General features: G+C 56.9%; 2 protein-coding genes across 9 annotated transcripts; one reads left to right on the forward strand and one right to left on the reverse strand.

Moving 5' to 3' along the window:
- Positions 1–44: 44 nt before the first annotated feature.
- Positions 45–4,858, forward strand: C6H9orf116 (chromosome 6 C9orf116 homolog). Of its 3 annotated transcripts, none has more exons than XM_036854608.1 (3): positions 45–554; positions 1,605–1,704; positions 4,009–4,858. In XM_036854608.1, exons 1-3 carry the CDS (start codon positions 412–414, stop codon positions 4,195–4,197), a joined length of 432 nt encoding a protein of 143 aa, XP_036710503.1. In that variant the 5' UTR covers positions 45–411; the 3' UTR covers positions 4,198–4,858. The 3 variants fall into 3 exon arrangements, with proteins under 3 accessions (XP_036710503.1, XP_036710504.1, XP_036710505.1); XM_036854609.1 differs by having other exon boundaries at positions 1,605–1,683; XM_036854610.1 differs by having other exon boundaries at positions 1,605–1,683; positions 4,012–4,858.
- A 3,531-nt stretch (positions 4,859–8,389) lies between these two features.
- On the reverse strand, positions 8,390–16,970 carry PPP1R26 (protein phosphatase 1 regulatory subunit 26). Of its 6 annotated transcripts, XM_036856315.1 has the most exons (4): positions 16,403–16,617; positions 15,780–15,996; positions 14,745–14,865; positions 8,390–13,921 (listed from the first exon to the last, which is right to left on the reverse strand). In XM_036856315.1, exon 4 carries the CDS (start codon positions 13,456–13,458, stop codon positions 9,889–9,891), a length of 3,570 nt encoding a protein of 1,189 aa, XP_036712210.1. In that variant the 5' UTR covers positions 13,459–13,921; positions 14,745–14,865; positions 15,780–15,996; positions 16,403–16,617; the 3' UTR covers positions 8,390–9,888. The 6 variants fall into 6 exon arrangements, with proteins under 6 accessions (XP_036712210.1, XP_036712211.1, XP_036712213.1 ...); XM_036856316.1 differs by lacking the exons at positions 15,780–15,996; positions 16,403–16,617 and adding an exon at positions 16,792–16,970; XM_036856318.1 differs by lacking the exon at positions 15,780–15,996 and having other exon boundaries at positions 16,414–16,617.
- Positions 16,971–18,171: the final 1,201 nt, after the last annotated feature.

The following is an 18,171-nucleotide window of genomic DNA, read 5'->3' on the forward strand; positions in this document are numbered from 1 at the left end:
CTTAGAGAACCTGAACTCCGCAATTTGCCGATGAAGCCCCAGGCCCGGGGTTTCATCTGCCTGGAAATCTGCCCCCCACCGCATTTGGGAAAATGTTGGCGCCGAAGGCTACTGATCATAGGGTACCCGGCACTGCGGCCCCAGGAAGTAATGCCTTATTATCCCAGCCAGCCCAGGGCCTCGTGGCTCGCCACGGAAGGTTCTAGGACCTCGGACTTCTGCCCCACACGCCGGCGGTGGGCGGCCTCAGGCCCAGGATGCGCGGCGCCTTTAAGGATCCCGCCCACCCAGTCAGGTGACCGGGCCGTCGCTTAGCAACAGGACGCCGCGCGGATCCTCGCGGCCCAGGGCTGAGAAGTTGTTTCCTGCCTGCTCTTTCTTCCCCCCGAAACTCGGGTGGACCGAGGCGAGATGTCCGAGGAGGACCCCCAGGGGTGCGCGGAGCAGGAGGAGCCCAAGGCCAAGGCTTCCCCGGAGAAAACCAGCGACTACTACCGCGTGAGCGAGGACCTGCCGGCCAGGTTCAACAACCCGGCATGGTTTCGGGGCTACAGGTGAGGACCAGGGAGTCCGGTCAGGGTCCACCTGGCATACGAAGAGGAAAGAAAGGGCTCCTGGTCCAGCCGCCAGCCAGGTGCCCAGCTGGTCCTGCGCTCTGCTCAGATGGCCCTTTGTGCAAGAACCCGCAGGCCCCCTCCTGGCCCCCAAGTCAAAAGCGGGGTCAGCTGTTAACCGCCAAATGAGCGCGGAGGTGCTGCCTGCGGCTTGCGACTCGCGGGTGGAGTGAGTGGGCCTCCCGCCAGCGAGGTGGGACGGGGTTTGCCCAGGGGAAATCACACAACTCGGGCTGATCCCAGCCGCACCCTCTAGGGCGGGGCCAGTCTCCTCTCCTTTCTAGGCGGAGAGGACCTGTCCGCCTGAGGTGCATGGCAACACCTCCATCACCAGGCTGCCGAGGGGCGTGGCCTGCCAGCTGTTCCAGCGCACTGCAGCCTCTCAAGACACAGCTGGGCAGGCTGTGCGCGCCTTCCCTGCTCCCCCCCTCCCCCCCTTAGTCCCTCCACGATCCCACAGAGTTGGCTCTGTTAGCATCTTCATTTCCCCGGAGGGATAGCTGGGTTGTAGAAAGACAGATCCCAGAGTTAGTATGAGGCAGAGCTGGGGTATCTGAGCCCACAGCCACTAGTTAAACTGTTGTACCAATAGCATAGAGATTGCAAGAACATTTTCTCCTGGAGGCTCAGAAGTGGAGGGACCCCCCACCCGCCGCCCCCGCGAGTGGCAGGCCTGGAGGCGGAGTCACAGCTCCCAGCCTACCCACCCACCCAGGAAATGACAGCATGGGCCCAGGTCCCGCTGAGGCTGAGGGCCAGCACTTGCCACCTGGGAGTTCTTTAGGGCTTTGGCAGAGGTCAGCAGAGGGAGTCAGGGAGGCTGAGCCTGCCAGGAAGGCCAGCCCTGCACTCCACAGGAGCCCAGGTTCACGGCTGCATCGCCCATCTGGGGCATTTCCAACAAAGCTCCATCAACCAAATGTGTTAAAGCTGTGGCTTGGGCAGAATTAAAACAAATGAGTGGAAAAGAGTATTCTTCTCATCTGCTAGGACCAAGGAGCCCCCCTCAGTGTACAGGACCAGTAACCAAGCTTATGGGAGCAGAGCACCCACCGTGCACGAGATGCCGGTAAGGAGGAAGCAAGGAAAGGTGCGCAGGTGGGGCATCTCTAGGAGGAGGCTGAGACTCTGGATTTCTCAAAAGAGCAGCACATCAGGAGGGGGAGGTGCAGAGAGGCCCGCAGTTCCAACATCATGAAGGGGGAGGGCGCACCTCAATTCCTTTTGGGACAGGGCAGCGTAGAAATAAACGAACGAATGAATTTAGCAATGAAATGATTTAAAGGGTGAAAAAAGGGCATGTAGCCTTCCTTACAACATCCCGAAGGGCTGGCCCCATTCACTCGTACAACCAGCCAACTCTCGTAACTTAAAGCAGCAGGTTTTGAGGCAAATAAATGAAGAACTGGCTTCTTTTTGGAGGAATACCGTATTTTATGAAATATTTAACTTGTGACCTTAAGAGGCAGCACTGGCTGATGAAAGCACAGGTTACAAAAGGACCCCGGGATCTATGCACCTTTGGGGAACCTGACCCCCCTGATCAACCTCACATGGCAGGGAGCCTCCTAGAACCCCCTGATGCCCCTGCTGGGTCCAGGTGAAGGGCAGATGGACCAGTGTAAGCATCCCGTGGGTACCCAAGACAGGAGGGCCTCCCATTTTGGGGCTGGCAGTGTTGTTGTTTCTCTTCCAAATTATTCATGTTAAAAGATCATGATAATTGCTTATTTACTTGTTTTTCATGGGAGATAGAGCTTTTATGAGAAGATTATTTATCTAGAAAGTTTCTAGAGCATTTAAAGGTCACTGTCCCAGGATCAAGGGATCAGGTATTTCCATGAAAAAGACCGACACACTTACAAACATAGGTCCAGATGTTTTGCTTTTATAAAAAAGGCCATTTGCTGGTCTTATGAGGCAGTGGGACGTGAAGCACCGAGGTTCTCCGGAGGCAAGTTTAGAAGTTTTTCCTGCTGCTTATCGACCTGCTTTATCTGGAACCTGGTTTCCAGTTTCCTGACCTGAGTGTGGCCACGGGACTCAACCAGCAGCACTCAGTGTTTCCTTCCCGCATGGGAACAGAAAATAAAAATGCATTCTTTGGGTTTTAGAAAATACTGAAGGAAACTAGTCTTAATGACACTGTAGTGGTGGATACACGTCATTCATTATTCATTTGTCAAAACCCAGAATGTACAATGCAAAAAGTGGACCCTACGTACGCTGTGGACTTTAGTTAATGATGACCCGTCGCCATTGGCTCAGTTGTTCTAAATGCACCACACTGATGGGAGATTTGAACAGCAGGGCAGCTGCGTGTGCTGCCGGGGAGGCGATGTGGGAACTCTTCACTCTGCTCAGCTTCTCTGTAGATCCCAAGCTGCTCTAAAAAATAAAGTCTATTTAAAAATGCACTGGGAATTCCCTGGCATCCCAGTGGTTAGTGCTCCACACTTCCACTTCAGGGGGCACGGGTTTGATCCCTGGTCAGGGAACTAAGATCCCACAAGCTGCAGGATGCAGCCAAAAACGAAACAAAGCAAAACAAAGCACAAAACAAAAACAACCACCACAAAAAACAAACAAAAAAATGCACTGAAGGCCATTTCTCTTGGTACTTGCTTCCTGCCAAGGAGACAAAACATCAAGTGATCTACTTGACACGAGGGGAGCCTAGAACAGGCCACCTGTCCCAAGTGTACTATCTGACAGTGGTCCAGGCCACTTCTGTCAGAAACCTCGAGGTCACCTGGGGATGCTGTATTGCTGAAATGATTCCTACCCCTGGGTGCCCGCACACACCAGCGGCCTCATCTGTGTTCTCACTGCACTTCCACCTCGCTAGGGCATCCCCTCCCCAGACCCCTCGGCTGGTGGGGGCGGTGTGGCCATCAGAATTGTTTTAAAGTTCTACAAGGGATTCTAATACACCATCGAGGTGGAAACCTACTGATGTTATCTCTTTTCCACCGAAGAGAAAACGCAAGTTCAGAGAGGTCCAGTAACTTGCCCTAGTTGTACAGTTGGCAAAAGCTGAACTGGGAACAGCTTTGGGCCTGACCCATTGTAACCATATTCAGGTGTGGCAATGCCTTGCTCAGGTGGCCCCATAATTGATTCTTCTATCCATGTAATAGTGAAAGGAGGCACCATTAAGCATTATTCCCTGACATTAGGCATAAATTGGGATGGTTGGGGCAACCTAGGCCAGCCATCCTGCCCACCCCGGCTTCTCTGCTTCCTAGGATTGGAGAGGACATTTTCTTACAAAATAAGAATTTAAAAACATTTTCTTACAAATTTTTATTTTTCTGCCAAAAATACCTAATGACTGATTGCTCAAGAGTGTTAACATGTATCACTAACCCTAGTGTCCCCTTTTCACTTCCAGAAGGTATTTTATCCAAATTTGTATAAATTTTCCAGACAAGTTGCAGCTGGTGGAATGTTCCAGAACAATACTTTCAACGTCTACATGGAGAAGAGCATTGTGACGGGTCCGGACAACTACATCACCTTCTACGACCGGCTCAACTTCCACCCCAGCTACAGGGTCAGCAAGCCGTCCATCTGTGACTGAGGGGCCTCCCGGCTCTGGCGGAGATAGTCTGGACAATTGGCGGCCCTAATCTTTGATAATTTGCCCAATTGTAAAGGGACACACTTCACTGCTTTCCCTGAAAATATCTTTCCTCTCTAGGTTAGAAAAAATTTGCAAACGGGGCTATGATGCCCTACTTTCTCTGTTTTACATCTAGATGAAAAAGAGCTGATGGCTTGACTTTCCATTAAAAACCTTTCCGTGTCCCCAGTCCCTGACTCAGGTATAATCAATGAGTAGGGCGGTGGGCATCCCGGGACCCCGATCTCAGTCTGAATGCTGGGAACGCGCGGAGAGCCCCACCTGCATCTTTATTTGGGAGCCATTTTTATACTCATGACAAACTACGCGTGGTTTCTGTTCTCGAGCATCCTGCCGAGCCACGGAGGGAGGGTAGGATGCTCAGCCTGGGTGTGGACGAGGGCTGGGCGAGGAGGCAGAGGGGACCTCAGGAGGAAAGCTCCAGGCGGGACCAGGCAGGAGGGCCCTTACTGGCCCTGACCCAGGCCAAGCTTGGAGCGATATTGAGCACCCCCTGGCCACGAACAGGGCCGGGGCAGAGGCGGAATAAACAAGGTTGGTGAGTGCTGCTTGTTGCTGAGGGGTGAGGTGTATGTCGGGGTTCCCCGCTCGCTGTTCATTGCCCCTTTTCAATAAAAAGTTTAAAAAAAATCAGGCGGGGAAGACCATGTTTTTCTCAGGTGGGGGTAATAGCTACATAAAGTGGATTTCTCTCTCCATGTAGTTAGTTCTCAATCAATGTTTACTATGATGTAGATGGTCCTCAATAAGAAAACATTTTCTACGACAATATATATCTTCCAGACATAGATTCCTCCCACCTTCCTTTATGACAGGTCATCACAGGAAGTCTGGAAGGTGTTGGAACCAGACAGAAGAAATCATTGTTACAGACCATCGTCGCTACCTTGTTTACAAAGGTTTTTACCCAAAGAGATTTTACTCACATATGAATTTGGGAAGAAATGAAATACCGTGACCGGTTATTTCTTCATTAAAAACTTATTATTACACAAAAGTAAACATTTCAGCAACATTCTTAACGTTCAGTTTGGGGTGGAAATGGTTTCCAGAGAAAATCAATCTATTGAATAGAGAAGGTACCAAGCTGAGTCTGGAGCCAGGGTCTATGTCATATCCTTCTCCTTAGCTGGAAAAGTAGCACAGACTTCAGGCATCACACTGAAAATGCCTTTTTTTTAAAACAACTTTTCGTTAAAAATACCAAAATCCTCAGAATGTTTCTGTATTTCTCCTCTGTTGAAATAAAAAAAGAAAAACAGGAGCTCACCAATCCAATTTCTAAACTCATTGAAAAGGACAAATCCCTTCCTCTGCGGCTGGCTGGGAAGCGCAGGGGATCCAGGGGAGGATGCAGCCGTCAGGGGTTTCTCCTCCGAGCTAGACCCGGTGAGCACCTGCGCTCCCGGAACAGGACAGCGTGTGTAGGTCAGGGCCCGGGCTGGGACGGTCAGTCGAGCTGACATCCACAAACAAAACATGCCAAGCACGCCAGTGAGCTTTACGAAGTTACTTCTGGCATCAAAATCGGGCATTGAAGTGCTTTAATTGTCGTAGCCAATAACCAATATTTCTGTATCAGTTGCTAATGAGTTAATGGAATGTTAGACTCTGTACGTAGAATAAATGTCTGGAAAGATGGACAACCGAAGTACCTCTGGTATAACGTACATGCCCGTCTTCCTGAAAGCTCACCCACCATCTCCGGCTCAGGCTCCCAATTCCCACGTGCTCCTGGCGCCTGGGCCCCCGTGAGGTGCCGTGCTCCCCTCCACTTTGCTGTTTCACGGTTTTCGAAGAGCTTTGACAGTGTCACTTCAACTGATGCTCACGCCTGGGGCAGGTCTTGCTGTACCTCCATCTATGGATGGGAAAATTAGGGTCCAGAGGGGGTGCCCTGCAGCAGGTCCTGGGCTTGAACTTGCCTTGGGGGGTTCTGGGAGGGGCCAGGTCATCAGCATCTGACCCCATAGACACACCCTAACTTCCTACATGTTTGCACGAGTCATATAGGAACTCCAGTGATTATCATGAAATTTATCTTTTTAACATATTTTCAAACTGGAATCTTTATGTGTGAGGGAAAATAAAAGAGTTTAGATTGACAGGTCTAATCCTAAGTTACAAGAACACGCCTTCTGTTCGGCATTATAGCATACAGAATGGGAAGAAAATGACACCCATCATTCTTCTGACCTTTGTACTGAGTTCTTTTGAAATCTGAAATCGAATCAGAACAATTACGGGAAAGGCGATCCAAACAGGGTAACAAAAACCAGTTTCCACAGGTTATTAAATAAACTGCACAGCAATTCCAGAGAAACTCTTTCCCCATCCAGGAGTAGGTCTTTACTTTCTCTGGCCTCTATTCCACTCTGAAATGAAACATTGACAAAGCTTCACAAGACTTTACTAATCGCTTAATTTAGCGGCTGAGTTGGCTTAAAACCAGTAACTCCTTACTCTAAAAGTATATTTTCATTTGTTTGTCTATTTTTCTTCAGTGCCATTTAATCTTCTATTTACAGTCAATTAGAATAAATGGTTTCAAATACATAGTAAAATATGTTGACACTGGGAAAAAAAATCCCTCTGTTCAGCACACAAAACACCAGAAATCTCAAAGATTCTGCAAATAATATAATATTTCCCCCTCCCCGCCCCCTTTACACAGGCCTTTAAATTAATTTCAAGGAGAGAGGAGGATCAAGGTGGCAATACTTTTTATATGAGCAGATAAAGTGCTAGTATTTAAATTGAGGGCCTGGTTTCCCACTGCGAGTGTGTCTCAGCTTTTGGGAAAACCTGTTGATAACTCAGATTCTGAGCAAAAGAGAAAGTTCAGAGCAACTCTTCTCTTTGTTTATTTTTTAAAGGTTTATTTATTTTTGGCTGCATTGGGTCTTTGTTGCTGCGCGCAGGCTTTCTCTAGTTGTGGTGAGTGGGGGCTACTCTTCGTTGCGGTGCACGTGCTTCTCATTGCGGTGGCTTCTCTTGTTGAGGAGCAGGGGCCCTGGAGCGCGTGGGCTCAGTAGTTGTGGCACATGGGCCTAGCTGCTCCGCAGCATGTGGGATCTTCCCGGACCAGGGCTCGAACTCATGTCCCCCGCATTGGCAGGCGGATTCTTAACCACTGCGCCACCAGGGAAGTCCATGACTCTTCTCTTTAGGAAGACCCTCTCCTTGATGCGGAGACGTGGGTGGTGAACATCAAACACTAACCTCCAGGACTTCCCCCTCTTCCCACTCCCATCCTATTCTGCTGGGACTTCTGAAACGGGCCCATTCTTTCCAGAAAAGGGGGCAGTTCCTGCAGCGACACAGTGACCCCAGGATGACCTAACCCAGAGCATTAGACACCTCAAAAACCGGGTCTCTCCCCCTTCTTTGCATTAGGTGAAATGAACCTGTGGCCCCAGGTACATAGACGCCCACCCCCTCCCCATTGGGAAGCAAGAGGGGCTCTTTGGTTCGGACTTATCTGTAGGTCTTAGTAATTACAGCTTGATTTGGTACCGCATCCTCCCCGAGACTCTTCCTACAAGTGCGGGCACGTGTGCCATCTCATGCAGCAGCTCCGGGGATGCTGTGATGCACGGATGCGGGGTCGGGCCCGGATCATCAGAGGAGCTGTACCAGGGCTGCAAACGTCTAGACGGCCATCACTCTGTGACAGTGCTCCCGTCTGCCCCCCACTGCAGCCCCCTTTGCAGACAGGGTGCAGGGGGACCTCGGACCTTGGCCCCAGTGTGTGACAGAGTTGACCTAGGATGTTGGGGAGAGGGAAGGCAAAAGCTTTCACGCAGCGTGGCTTGTTGGCAATCCAGGGATGGGCCCGCACAATCTCGTTTATGTCCAGTTTGTGAAAACCAGGCATGGCCTGCACTGCCAAGTAAGCACACAGACCGGGGCTGGGGAGGCAGGGGGAGAGGAAGGTGCAAAGGGTCTGGGGGAGACTGGGATGGGCCGCTGGAGCAGAGGTGCTCAGGACTAAATGCACGATGGCACAGTGGCAGGTCCTAGACATTGGGTTCTCACGTCAACATCCTGCAAAGGCCACTCTGCACAGGACAGACTACATCAACTGATTTGTGAGCAGTGCTTGATTTATTAGCATTAAAAAAAAAACCAAAACCAAAAAAACCAGTTCTTATATACAAAACAAGCTGATTTTTGTTTTCAAGTGTTAAAAGCACTCCTTCAAAATTAAATGAAATTTAAAGCATGGATTAATGAATTGCTTTTCCGGGAAGCACTTAAGTGAATGAATATTCGACAACGGAAATATCGAATGCACAGCCTGTAGGCACCGGACGGTCGCGGAGTCCACAGGGCCTGCTTGTCACAGCATCTGACCCAGTGGACACTGCCTGTGGGTGCTGGCACACGTCCCCATTTGGGTACAGAAGTGAATTCCCGCTAAGACCTAGGGGGGCACAACATGTAGAAAATTCACTTGCACATTAGAATAACAACTTCAGCTGCAAATTAAACCTTGCTCCAGGCCCACTGCAGCTAAACTGCTGAGTTGTCACACTCGGGGCAGCCGATCGAAGTTTGCTGGATGATCGCGGGTAAACGTCAGTGCTCAGCCTCACGTGTGCAGGTTCCCACCTGCTTCTTCTGTAGCTGTGGGCACCGCAGCAGGCTCAGAGCACAGGCACAGGACGCCACGCTCTTCCCTGTGTGCGTGGCACTGCCGCGCAAACACACCGAGAGCACGGGCACGCCCCTGCTGGTGGAGCACAGCCCCAGCGAGCCCAGTTCCCGGAGGGCGCTGGGCTTTGTCCTCGGTCCTCAGGACTCCGGGCACCAGAACCCGTGAAGCAGCCGCTGCCTCTTTGCTTTGCACAGATCAGGACAAGGGCATTTAAAACACACGGGCTGCCTGGTACCTTTTCAGAGCTGTGATTAAAAACGAAGGACGGCAGCTCCCGTATAAAAAAGAGGTTTATTGAGCTGGTAGAATCATGTCATAATTGAACAGGACTGGACATTAAACAACACAGGCTTCAGGTGTGAACTGGTGGCCGGCCCTGAGATCTCACTCAGGGTTTCTACGTGCAACTGGCATGGCCGGTTTGCTCGCTGGTCATTGTGCTTTGAAACGCTTTTCCGATCGAAGACATCTCGGGCCTCTTGGGGGCCTGCGGCCTCTTTTACGTAAGAAGTGCTGCCCAGGAGCGTCCCAACCAAGATGGCCGGGGCGTTCTGGCGCGTCTCAGGCGGGCACCAGCCGCTGCCTTCCTCAGGCCCGAACTGTGGCCACGACGGGCCATGGCCACCAGCGATCAACCCCAAGTGCAGGGGCAGTCGTAACCAGGCGTTTGCTGATCTAAGACTAGTGCGGAGACCACGGAAAACTGCCCCGAGCAACGCCCTACAAAATCCAACAATGGTATTCGCCAAAAATATTTTTTACAGCACTTTAAATAATTTACAAAAAGCCTACAAAAAATCGTATTTACCAGGACACACCTGTTAAATAAAAACATCCTTTCGCGTTAGTGTACATATATACAGGCTGTACAGGGGCCTCCAGGGCTCCGCCCTTTCATCAGGAGCGTGCGACACGTGGGGACAGGCACACACACGCTTCGCCCACACTTGCCGCGGCCAGGAGCGTGCTCACAGCTGGAGGACGGGGCCCTTGGCCAAGGGGCTGCCGCCCTCCTCCACAGACGCATCACTGAACTCGCTGACGTCACTGCCCAGGGCCTCTTGGTCTTCGTCGTCTCCATCCACCCGACTCCGCCTGTACCGCAGGTCTAAGATGCTCTCCTCCGGCCCCGAGTTCCTCCTGTCGGGCAGACTGAGCCCTGCCTGGGACTTCCTGGGCGGCCAGCGGCCACCCTCCTGCTTCACCAGCAAGTGTGAGCTTCCGAACACTGGGCCGTGGCCAGCCTGGGTCTCTCGGAAGGCCGAGAAGGATGGGCCCTGTAGAGGCAGACTCAGCGGGGTACTGAAGAGGCTGGCCTGCTTCCCCCCCCAGGAGACACTCTTCCCGAAGTGAAACAGCTGTGTGGAGAGCAGCGGCGAGAAGCCGGCAAAGGGCAGGCCTCTCTTGGGGTCCATGGCGAGGCTGGGCGAGCCCCGGGCCTGGCCCTCCAGCCCCTTCTCTCTCTGGCCCCTGAAGCCCCCTTTCCACGCCGCCGCGTCCCTGCCTTTCGTGCTCAGCGCCCAGGTGCTCTGCAACCGGCTCTGGGGGGCGAAGTCAGCCCAGGGCAGGGCGAGGCCGGCCCGGGGCCTCCCCTCCCGCTCGGCGCCCGGGGTCCGTGCCAGTGGGCTCCGGCTCTCTGCCCGAGTGCCAGCCTCCATGCAGCTCGGGAGCTGACCCAATGCGCTTTCCCCCGCGGCAGCCTCGGCCCCCCTCGGGCTCTTATCTTTGGGCGCGTAGGCGGTTCTCCTACTGGCTGGTGACCCTTTGGCAGATGCGGTCCCGCTGGTGCCCCTGGGCGGCACCAGTTCGCATCTGGCCAGGGCTGCAGGGCTGCAGGCCGGCTCGGCACGGGGGCTACTCCTCCCGGCCGGAGCGAAGGCTCTGCCCGGGCCCCTTGGTCCCTCGGCCGGCTGCAAGGGCCCCCTGCACCTCTGGCTCCGAGTGCACATGCCGGGCTGAAGGGCCGGGCCGGGAGGTGGCACTTTCCGGCACGGCAGCTCCGGCCTGCCCCCGCTCCCCGTCCCGAGAGCGGTGGGGCCCCCTCCTTGAATTTCTGATCCGCTCACGGACTCCTTGGCCTTTTCGGCCAAAAACTTCCTGATCTCCAGTTCAATGCTGTCATCACTGTCTACAGAACTACTGTCATCAGACAGGGAACTGGGGCTTGGGGCCGGACCATGAAGTTCACGGGCTTCCGATTCACCAGAGAACAGGCTCCCTCCTGCGGCTTGGCCCCTGGACCGGGCAGCCGGGGGCGCGTCCTCGGCTGCCAGGCCGTCTGGCTTTGCTCTCACTGCTTCTCGGCAGAGGACGTGCGAGGGTCTCCCCGGGCTCTCTTTTTTGGACTTTGAGAGGCAGCTTTTCAGCAGATGTGGGCTTCGGTCTTTCCAGTCTTTGGGGAAGCCCCCTACTTTATCCAGGAACTGCGTCTCCGTGGTGCTGAACCTGACCCTCTTCTTGCAGCCGGCTCTGGGGTCTTTGCACCTCTTCCGGAGCCTCCGCTTGGACCGCAGCAGGTCCTTGATGGCCGTGTCCAGGTCCTCGTCGCTGTCCAGCGAGCTGCTCTTGTCCTCGGAGCTCTCCTTCTCGTCCACGCGCCTCGCCTCGGCCGCCTTCCCGGGGCCCGGCAGCACGGTACCCTGCGTGACCGGGGCCCGGTGCTCATCACCCGGCACGCCCGTCCTGCAGGGGAGAGGCTGGCCCCAGGTCTCACCCTCCCTTCCCGGGGCCTCGCCGGCTTTCCCCTGGCTGGGCTGCGCTCTCCCCAGGCTGCGGTCGGCGTCCCGGGCGCTCTCCTGCGCCTCGGCCGTCTCTCTGGTCCTCTTGGGTGTGCACGGCCGCACGGCGGTGCTGCCTGCTCCGCGTTTCCTCTTGCAGCTCAGCGACAGGTCCGGCGTTTTGGAGGCCGAGGCGCTGAGGCCGGGCGGCAGCAGCGGGCTGTGTGCCGGCCGCGGGCACGTCTCCGTCCTGGGCAGCAGCCCCCCTGACTGCGCCTTCAGAGCCAAGAATGTCCGGATTTCCTGTTCGATGCTGTCGTCGCTGTCCACAGAGCTGCTGTCACCGTCGGAGCAGGAAGGCACGTCGGGGGGATACAGGAGTGGGCTGGCGGGCGGGGGTCTGGTGCCGCCCTCCAGGGGGCCCGGCAGGATCGTTTTGGAAATGTCCAGGATCGCTTCAGCGCACATCAGCTCCGCGGATGTGTCTGCGCGGCACGGGGACCCGTCCACAAACTTGCTTTCGGCAGCCGTACTTCCCAGAGGTGCGGGAGCCACGGTTTCCCTGGGAGGCCTGGAGGGGTGGTCGGGGTCCAGGCCACCCGGGCTGAGGTCCGCGGCCTTGGCGGCCACCGGCTTCTTCTTGCCCGGGGTCTTCCCGTGGGCTTCGGGCCAGGTGCTCTTGGTGCAGAGGCCCGTGCCGTGTGCAGGGGCCCCGGGGCCCTTCTCCTCCGCGGGCAGGGCCCTCTGCGGCGGCTCGCCACCCGCCTCCTTCCTCTTCTCCAGCTGGTACAGCTGGATGGCCTCCTCGATGCCATCGTCGCTGCTTGAGTCGGCCGCCTCAGGCACCAGGGCCGCGCTCCGGGCTCGCCTTCCCCTCTTCGCTGAGCCGGTGCCCCTCCTGACCCCGACTTTACCAGGCGCTGCTTCTGCAGGGCGGCCCGCAGCCGTGGCGGGCTCAACGGTGACCTTGGACCTGGGGCCTCTGGGCAGCGCGCCAGCCTTTGCGGACCTGGGAGGCTTCCGGAAGATGAACTCCTTACAGGCGCCCGCCAGCTCCTGCTGCTGCGCCTTGCCCGTCGGCTCTTTGCTGGATCTAGACGCCGATCTGGCCAAGCTGTCACTGGGGTCTGGTTTTCTGTCTGCAGGAATGTCACATTTTTGGGTTTCGTGCTGCCTCTTCTCACTGAGGAACTGTTCGATCTCCGCCCGGATGCTCTGTTCGAAGGAGTCCTCACTGCTCACGCTGAGCGGCGAGGCAGAGCCCCGGTCCTCGCCGACTCCCCTGTGGCTGCCGGGGACAGCAGTGGGGCCAGCTGCGAGGTCTGGGGGACACAGGGCGGTCGGGGTGCCGCTGGGAGGCGGCTCTGGTTCGCACTGACGGGCTGCGGGCGGCCGGGCGGCTCCGCTCTTGGCCTTCAGGTACTCCTGGATGGCTTCCTCAATGGCGCGGTCCACGGAATCATCACTGTCCGAATCCGGCACCAGGGGGCCAAGGTCCGCGGCCTCCTCCTCCCCCCTGGGGTCAAAACCAGCAGCAAGACCACAGGCAGCAAAGGCGGGGCTGGTAGCCAGCCTGGTGCCGCGGCCCCTCTCCGCCCTCTGGCTTCTCTGCCGGGCATGCTCGCCGCTCATGCCCAGGGCGGCCCCCCCGTCCCCCTGAAGCGTGCTGATGACCATCTGCACCTTGGCGCTCACCGCCGCTCTCGAGACGCCCTCTTTCGGCTCTGAGAAGCATCCGGGAAACCTACAGCTCCCGGGTGGGCCAAAGGCCTCCCATTTGGACGGCAGAGCGAGCACAGGAGGGGCATTCATGAGAAACATCCTAGCCGACGGGACGCGCAGAGCGGCGGCACTTTGCTTCTCTGCCTGCTTCACATCCTGGAGGAGAGGGCACGCCGGGATGGCACCCTAGGTCAGGTCACGGAGAAGCGGTGGGCCTGGTGAGGGTCCAGCCGGCTGCGGGTCCCAGGGCAAGTCACTCACGCCTCCCGGGCCTCATTTCCCTTGGCTGTAGACGGAGGACGGCCACGAAGCTACATGAGAAAATGCTTCCGGGCCACCCGCAGTGAGCTCGCAGAAGCTCACATGAGTGTCCTTTCCCCGTCCCTCTGTCCATCTTCTCCGGTACAGGAACAGAGGTCTTATTTACCTCCAAAAGTTGTCAGGAAGTGCCAATGAGATAAAGACTCAGTGCTTCTCTGCAGGTGGAAAACAACAACCAGTATGAATCCAGGTTCAGTGAGACGTCGTGGGTAGGTCCAACCTTGACGCGAATCAGGAGCTCCTGAAATGAGAAGTTACTTGATGGGAGCATTTAAACATTATCTCCCCAAACAACTTTAAAGAGTCACTTATACCAAAGCCTCTTTATTTTAAAACGTCGAATGTATATTTGCCAGATGGTCTCACGGGACTGTATGATTATTTTTAGGTAATTAATATAGAAATTGCCCCAAACACAGCCAGGCGCCCCTTTTCATGCTGTGTGGTTTCTCCACAGCTTTCGTATCTCAGACCAAATGTGGCTGGGTTGGCAGAACCACTGGCATAGTCTTGGGAACACTTTGAAGACCTGCTCCCAACAGCTTTTACACTACCGGTCTGGGAGGGGAACATAACGCAGGCTGTACGCAGCCGATTAAAAAGACGCAAAATACGTCATATAACTGTCAGTTCTTAACATGTTTCTCTGACCTCTCCCGATCCCCTGCAAACTGGAATGCAAAGTAGCCGAGATGCAAGAGGAGAGCTTGGCAGTGCTTGTGGAAACGGGGAAATTGAGTTCCAACCCAAAACAGTGCCAGGCAAGGCGGTCACCACCCTGGAGCCTTGGGGGGTGGCCGGAAGTGGCCTGTGTGTTTGCTTTGCTTCCCATGCAGATCCTTCTCCCTCAGGAGCTTCCTTCCTGACGAGCAAAGAATCCTGTGTTTACACACCACAGTCCTTTCCAGGAAAGCCTAGCCCAGCCACCTAGGCACAGACGTGCCCAAACAGGTGGGACCAGCAATAAACCAGAGGGCATGACCAATTCAGAAGGAAGACCTTTGCTATTACTATTTATGCTCAAAAAAGTGAGACTACAATGTAAAAGAATTTGCTGCAATTACCTGCGATTCCCTTCAAGTCCAGGTTCAGTGTGACGTTTGCAGAACGGTTCGGGGATTGGGTCTTCGTACCCCCACCTCTACGCTGTAGCATCTTGTGCCCACTTTTTAAACAGACTTTTGACTGCCAAGATTAAAGAGAATCAGAGACCTAATTCAGAGGCTGAAACTACAGCTGGTAAGTATTTTGGGGGAAAGAAATCACATTAATTTAAGGGCTCAAAATTCAATTTTGGAAGAACTTACCCTGAGGCCAAACACTGTTAACCACAACTAATTCCCAACTCTCCTGTGAGGCTATTTATCAGTCCTCAGATTTGAGCACCCATAACAGTCCATGATCTCTCCCACAGCACCGCCCTCCAGGGAGATTCCCTCCCAAGAGCAGTGGGGAGCAACAATGGGGAGGGGGAGGGCTCTTTCACTGGGCTGTGCCCACCTTGCTGTGCTTGGCAAAATGCCTTGGCAAAATGACAGAGATTACGAGACATCTGCATAGGCCTTGAACTGTGAAGAGTCTACATAAGGAATATTAACTTCTTAAACAGCACTGCTATCTGAAAAAAGTGGGCCCAAGGATGAACCCAAGCTGCAGTGGTTTCCACTCCAGGTAGCAGAGTGGGCGGCAGGAAAAACGCTGCTCTCTCCTCATCACCTTGACCATGTTCATAGCTCTTAAATGACTGTCCAGAGCTCGGACTCCTAGTGAGCGGTCTTCTGAACTGTCAAATTACCTAGCGCAAGAATGAGGTTAAAAATTCAGAGGGCGTCTCCAGCGACAGCTTGTGGCTTTAAAACAATCACCTACATGAGATGAATCATTCTGGAAAACTCCCCGAAACTGTACTTGGAGAGACTGTGGGCTGAAGCCTGGGGGCTTCCGCTTTGTCAAACTGCCACCCTGCTCCTCGAGAACCCCGGGACCAGGTCTGGAGGGTGGCTGTGAGGACACCCAGCCCTGCACCCCAAAGCCACGTGGTGCCAGAATTTGAACAGTGGAGGAGGGCACCTGGGTCTCTTCTCAGTCTAGACACCAACCTCCAGGAGGACAGAGCCTCGCTAACGCTCATCCCCTGGCCAAGTCTGGCTCCCCGCACGCGATGTGGCTTCGCCATAACGCTGTGCAGCTCCGGCTCTTCCCTCCCAGGCTGGACTTTCCCCAGGGTTAGGGAGGTGAGGGTCAGGATGCAAGGCCCAGAAGGAGGGCCCTCGCTGGAGGGCCAGCCTGAAGTGGGCGTGCGCTGGAATTCTGGCCCTGGCCTGCGGAAGAGGAGACTTTACTACAATACAGCAAGGACGGCTCCCCAGCAAAGCTGCAGGGCCATTGCCAGTGCCTAGGGGGCCGAAAGCCAGGCGAGACCCTCCCGGCTGACCCTGCCCTGTCCTCTGCTCCCGGCCTGGCGGCGCTCACCCCTAGCGCAGCCTCTGCCAGGAGAGATCCCGGCGCCCGGAGAGGCGACCCGGTTCTCTGGCAGGAAGGGGTCGGGCCTCCACGCAGGGCTGCGCCCGGGTTATATTCTGGGCTCGGTAGGCTTGGGGGCGAGGGGCCCGGTGACCCTCCGGGAAGCTGCACGGGGCGGGGCGCTGGGCACGATCTCAGCGGGAGGGCCGGGCCCCGGGCCCTCGGCCGCGCCGGAAGCTGTCCCGCCGCGGGCCCTCACCTGCGCCTCACCTGGGCCCCGCGACCGGCCGGCTTCGAGGAACGCGGGCGCGCGCAGGCGGGGGGCCCGGCCAGGAGCCGCCTCTGAGGCCGCGATCCCCGCCCGCCGCGCCAGCTAACTACCCGGCGCCGGGCCGAGCCCGCCCCGCCCGCCGCGGCCCCTACCCCGGCAGCCCGGCGCCGCGGTGCGGCCTGCATGCCCGCCCTCCGGCCAGGCCCCCTCCTCCGACTCGGCCCCGCGCCGGCCCCCGCCCCGCGCGCCGCGTCCCGGGGAGGCGGCGGGGTCCCGGCGCGGAGGGGCCGGGCCGCCGGCGCCGGGGGCGCGCGCGGGAGGGCGGGGCGCGCGCGCGCGGGGCGGGGCGGCCCCCGGAGCTCCCTCCCCGGACCTACCGGCGGCGGCGGGGCTGTGGCGGCCGCGCTCCGGAAGCCGTGCCCGGTGGCTGGGCATCATGGGAATGGCACGGCCGAGTTCCGGGGGAGGCGCGCGGCCCGGCCGGACCCCCCGCCCGGCGAGCGCGCGCCCACCTGCCGGCCGCGCTGCGGAGGAGCCGCGGGCGCCGCGCGCCGCCCCCGTGCCCGCCCCGCGCCCGCCCCCACGCCCGCGCTCGCGCCCCGCGCCCGCGCCCGCCCAGCCCGGAGGCGGCCCGAGCCTCCGGAGACGCCTCGCCCCTCCCCAGCCTCGGGCCGGCCCCCCGAAATGCGCCCGGTGCGATCGGAGTGAGTAGTCGGAGTGATGTCTGACCCCCAGCCCACTCCGGCCAGAGGCTGGGGCCCTCCGGTGCTGTTTGGGCGCCCTCTCCCCTGGCCCCCAACTGCCCCGGGAGCGGGGGGCGCGCGCTGAGTCAGTGGCCGTGTTGGCAGACGCCGCCCTGCCTCCGCGGTCCCCGGTGGGAAGTTCAGGCCGGGAGGCGCACGGATGGGCTACTTTATCGTGGATGATGTTACTATGTTCATCAGCAGTCCTGTTACTAGAAGCTCCTACACGGCCAGTGTCCGCTGTGTGCCTAGCACCGTGCCTCCTCCTTCCTCCTCCTCCGGGCTGGCGGAGGTGGTTCCTTGCCTTAAGTCTGCGCAGAGCTCAAGTCTGGCTCCCTGGAAGCAGCGGGTCGCTCTGTGCCCCCCTGCCCCCCCAGTACCCCAAGCTCCAGTGCTGCAGGGCCAGCCTTCTTTCCAGGAAAGCTGCCCAGGCCTCCCGCTGCCTTTGCCAAATGCTTCTCTGTGTCTGTGCTTCCTGCTTCACCCCAAACTTCGGGATAAGGAACCTGAGGCTAAGAATGGATAAACAACCCGCCCAGGGGCCGGGGTCCTGCAGCAGGGAAGCTCGGTAGGCAGCCTCATGTGTAGTGGAAGCCCAGGACTTCAGACCCGCAGGGGACCTGGGAGAGCAGAGCATCCCTCAGTCGTTCAGGAAATGGTCACTGAGCACCTGAGCGTGTGTAGGCCCTTGGCCTGGACTCGGGGGTCTGTGGAGGCTGGGGTGGAGGCTGGGGCACCCTGTGACTGGTTCCATAGGCGTACCTGCAGCCGGGTTCCAACAGGAGGCAACAGATGTTGAAGACACATCTGTCCTGGGCGTTTGGCCTGTCTGGGAATGGGCAGGGAGCACTGTCTTCCAGGAACATCCCCCCCGCCCCCCCGCGCACAATAACACAAGTTCTGTTTTCTGGTCTCTTCGCTGACTGTGTGGCCTTGAAGTTCTTTCTGGTTTTGTGTGATTTTTCTAACAGTTCAGAGATCTTCACCGGAGGCCTGTGGTGTCCCACTGCTACT

Source organism: Balaenoptera musculus, chromosome 6, assembly GCF_009873245.2.
Source record: "Balaenoptera musculus isolate JJ_BM4_2016_0621 chromosome 6, mBalMus1.pri.v3, whole genome shotgun sequence".
Lineage (NCBI taxonomy): Eukaryota > Metazoa > Chordata > Mammalia > Artiodactyla > Balaenopteridae > Balaenoptera > Balaenoptera musculus.

What these genes read in the sequence shown, in the direction of transcription:
- PPP1R26 (XM_036856319.1), bottom strand. Translation starts at nt 13,458, where the DNA reads ATGTTTCTCATGAATGCCCCTCCTGTGCTCGCTCTGCCGTCCAAATGG.
- C6H9orf116 (XM_036854608.1), top strand. Translation starts at nt 412, where the DNA reads ATGTCCGAGGAGGACCCCCAGGGGTGCGCGGAGCAGGAGGAGCCCAAG. An exon ending in GCATGGTTTCGGGGCTACAG is followed by an intron (nt 555 to 1,604) that starts GTGAGGACCAGG and finishes CTCATCTGCTAG; the next exon opens with GACCAAGGAGCCCCCCTCAG. An exon ending in TAAGGAGGAAGCAAGGAAAG is followed by an intron (nt 1,705 to 4,008) that starts GTGCGCAGGTGG and finishes TTTCACTTCCAG; the next exon opens with AAGGTATTTTATCCAAATTT.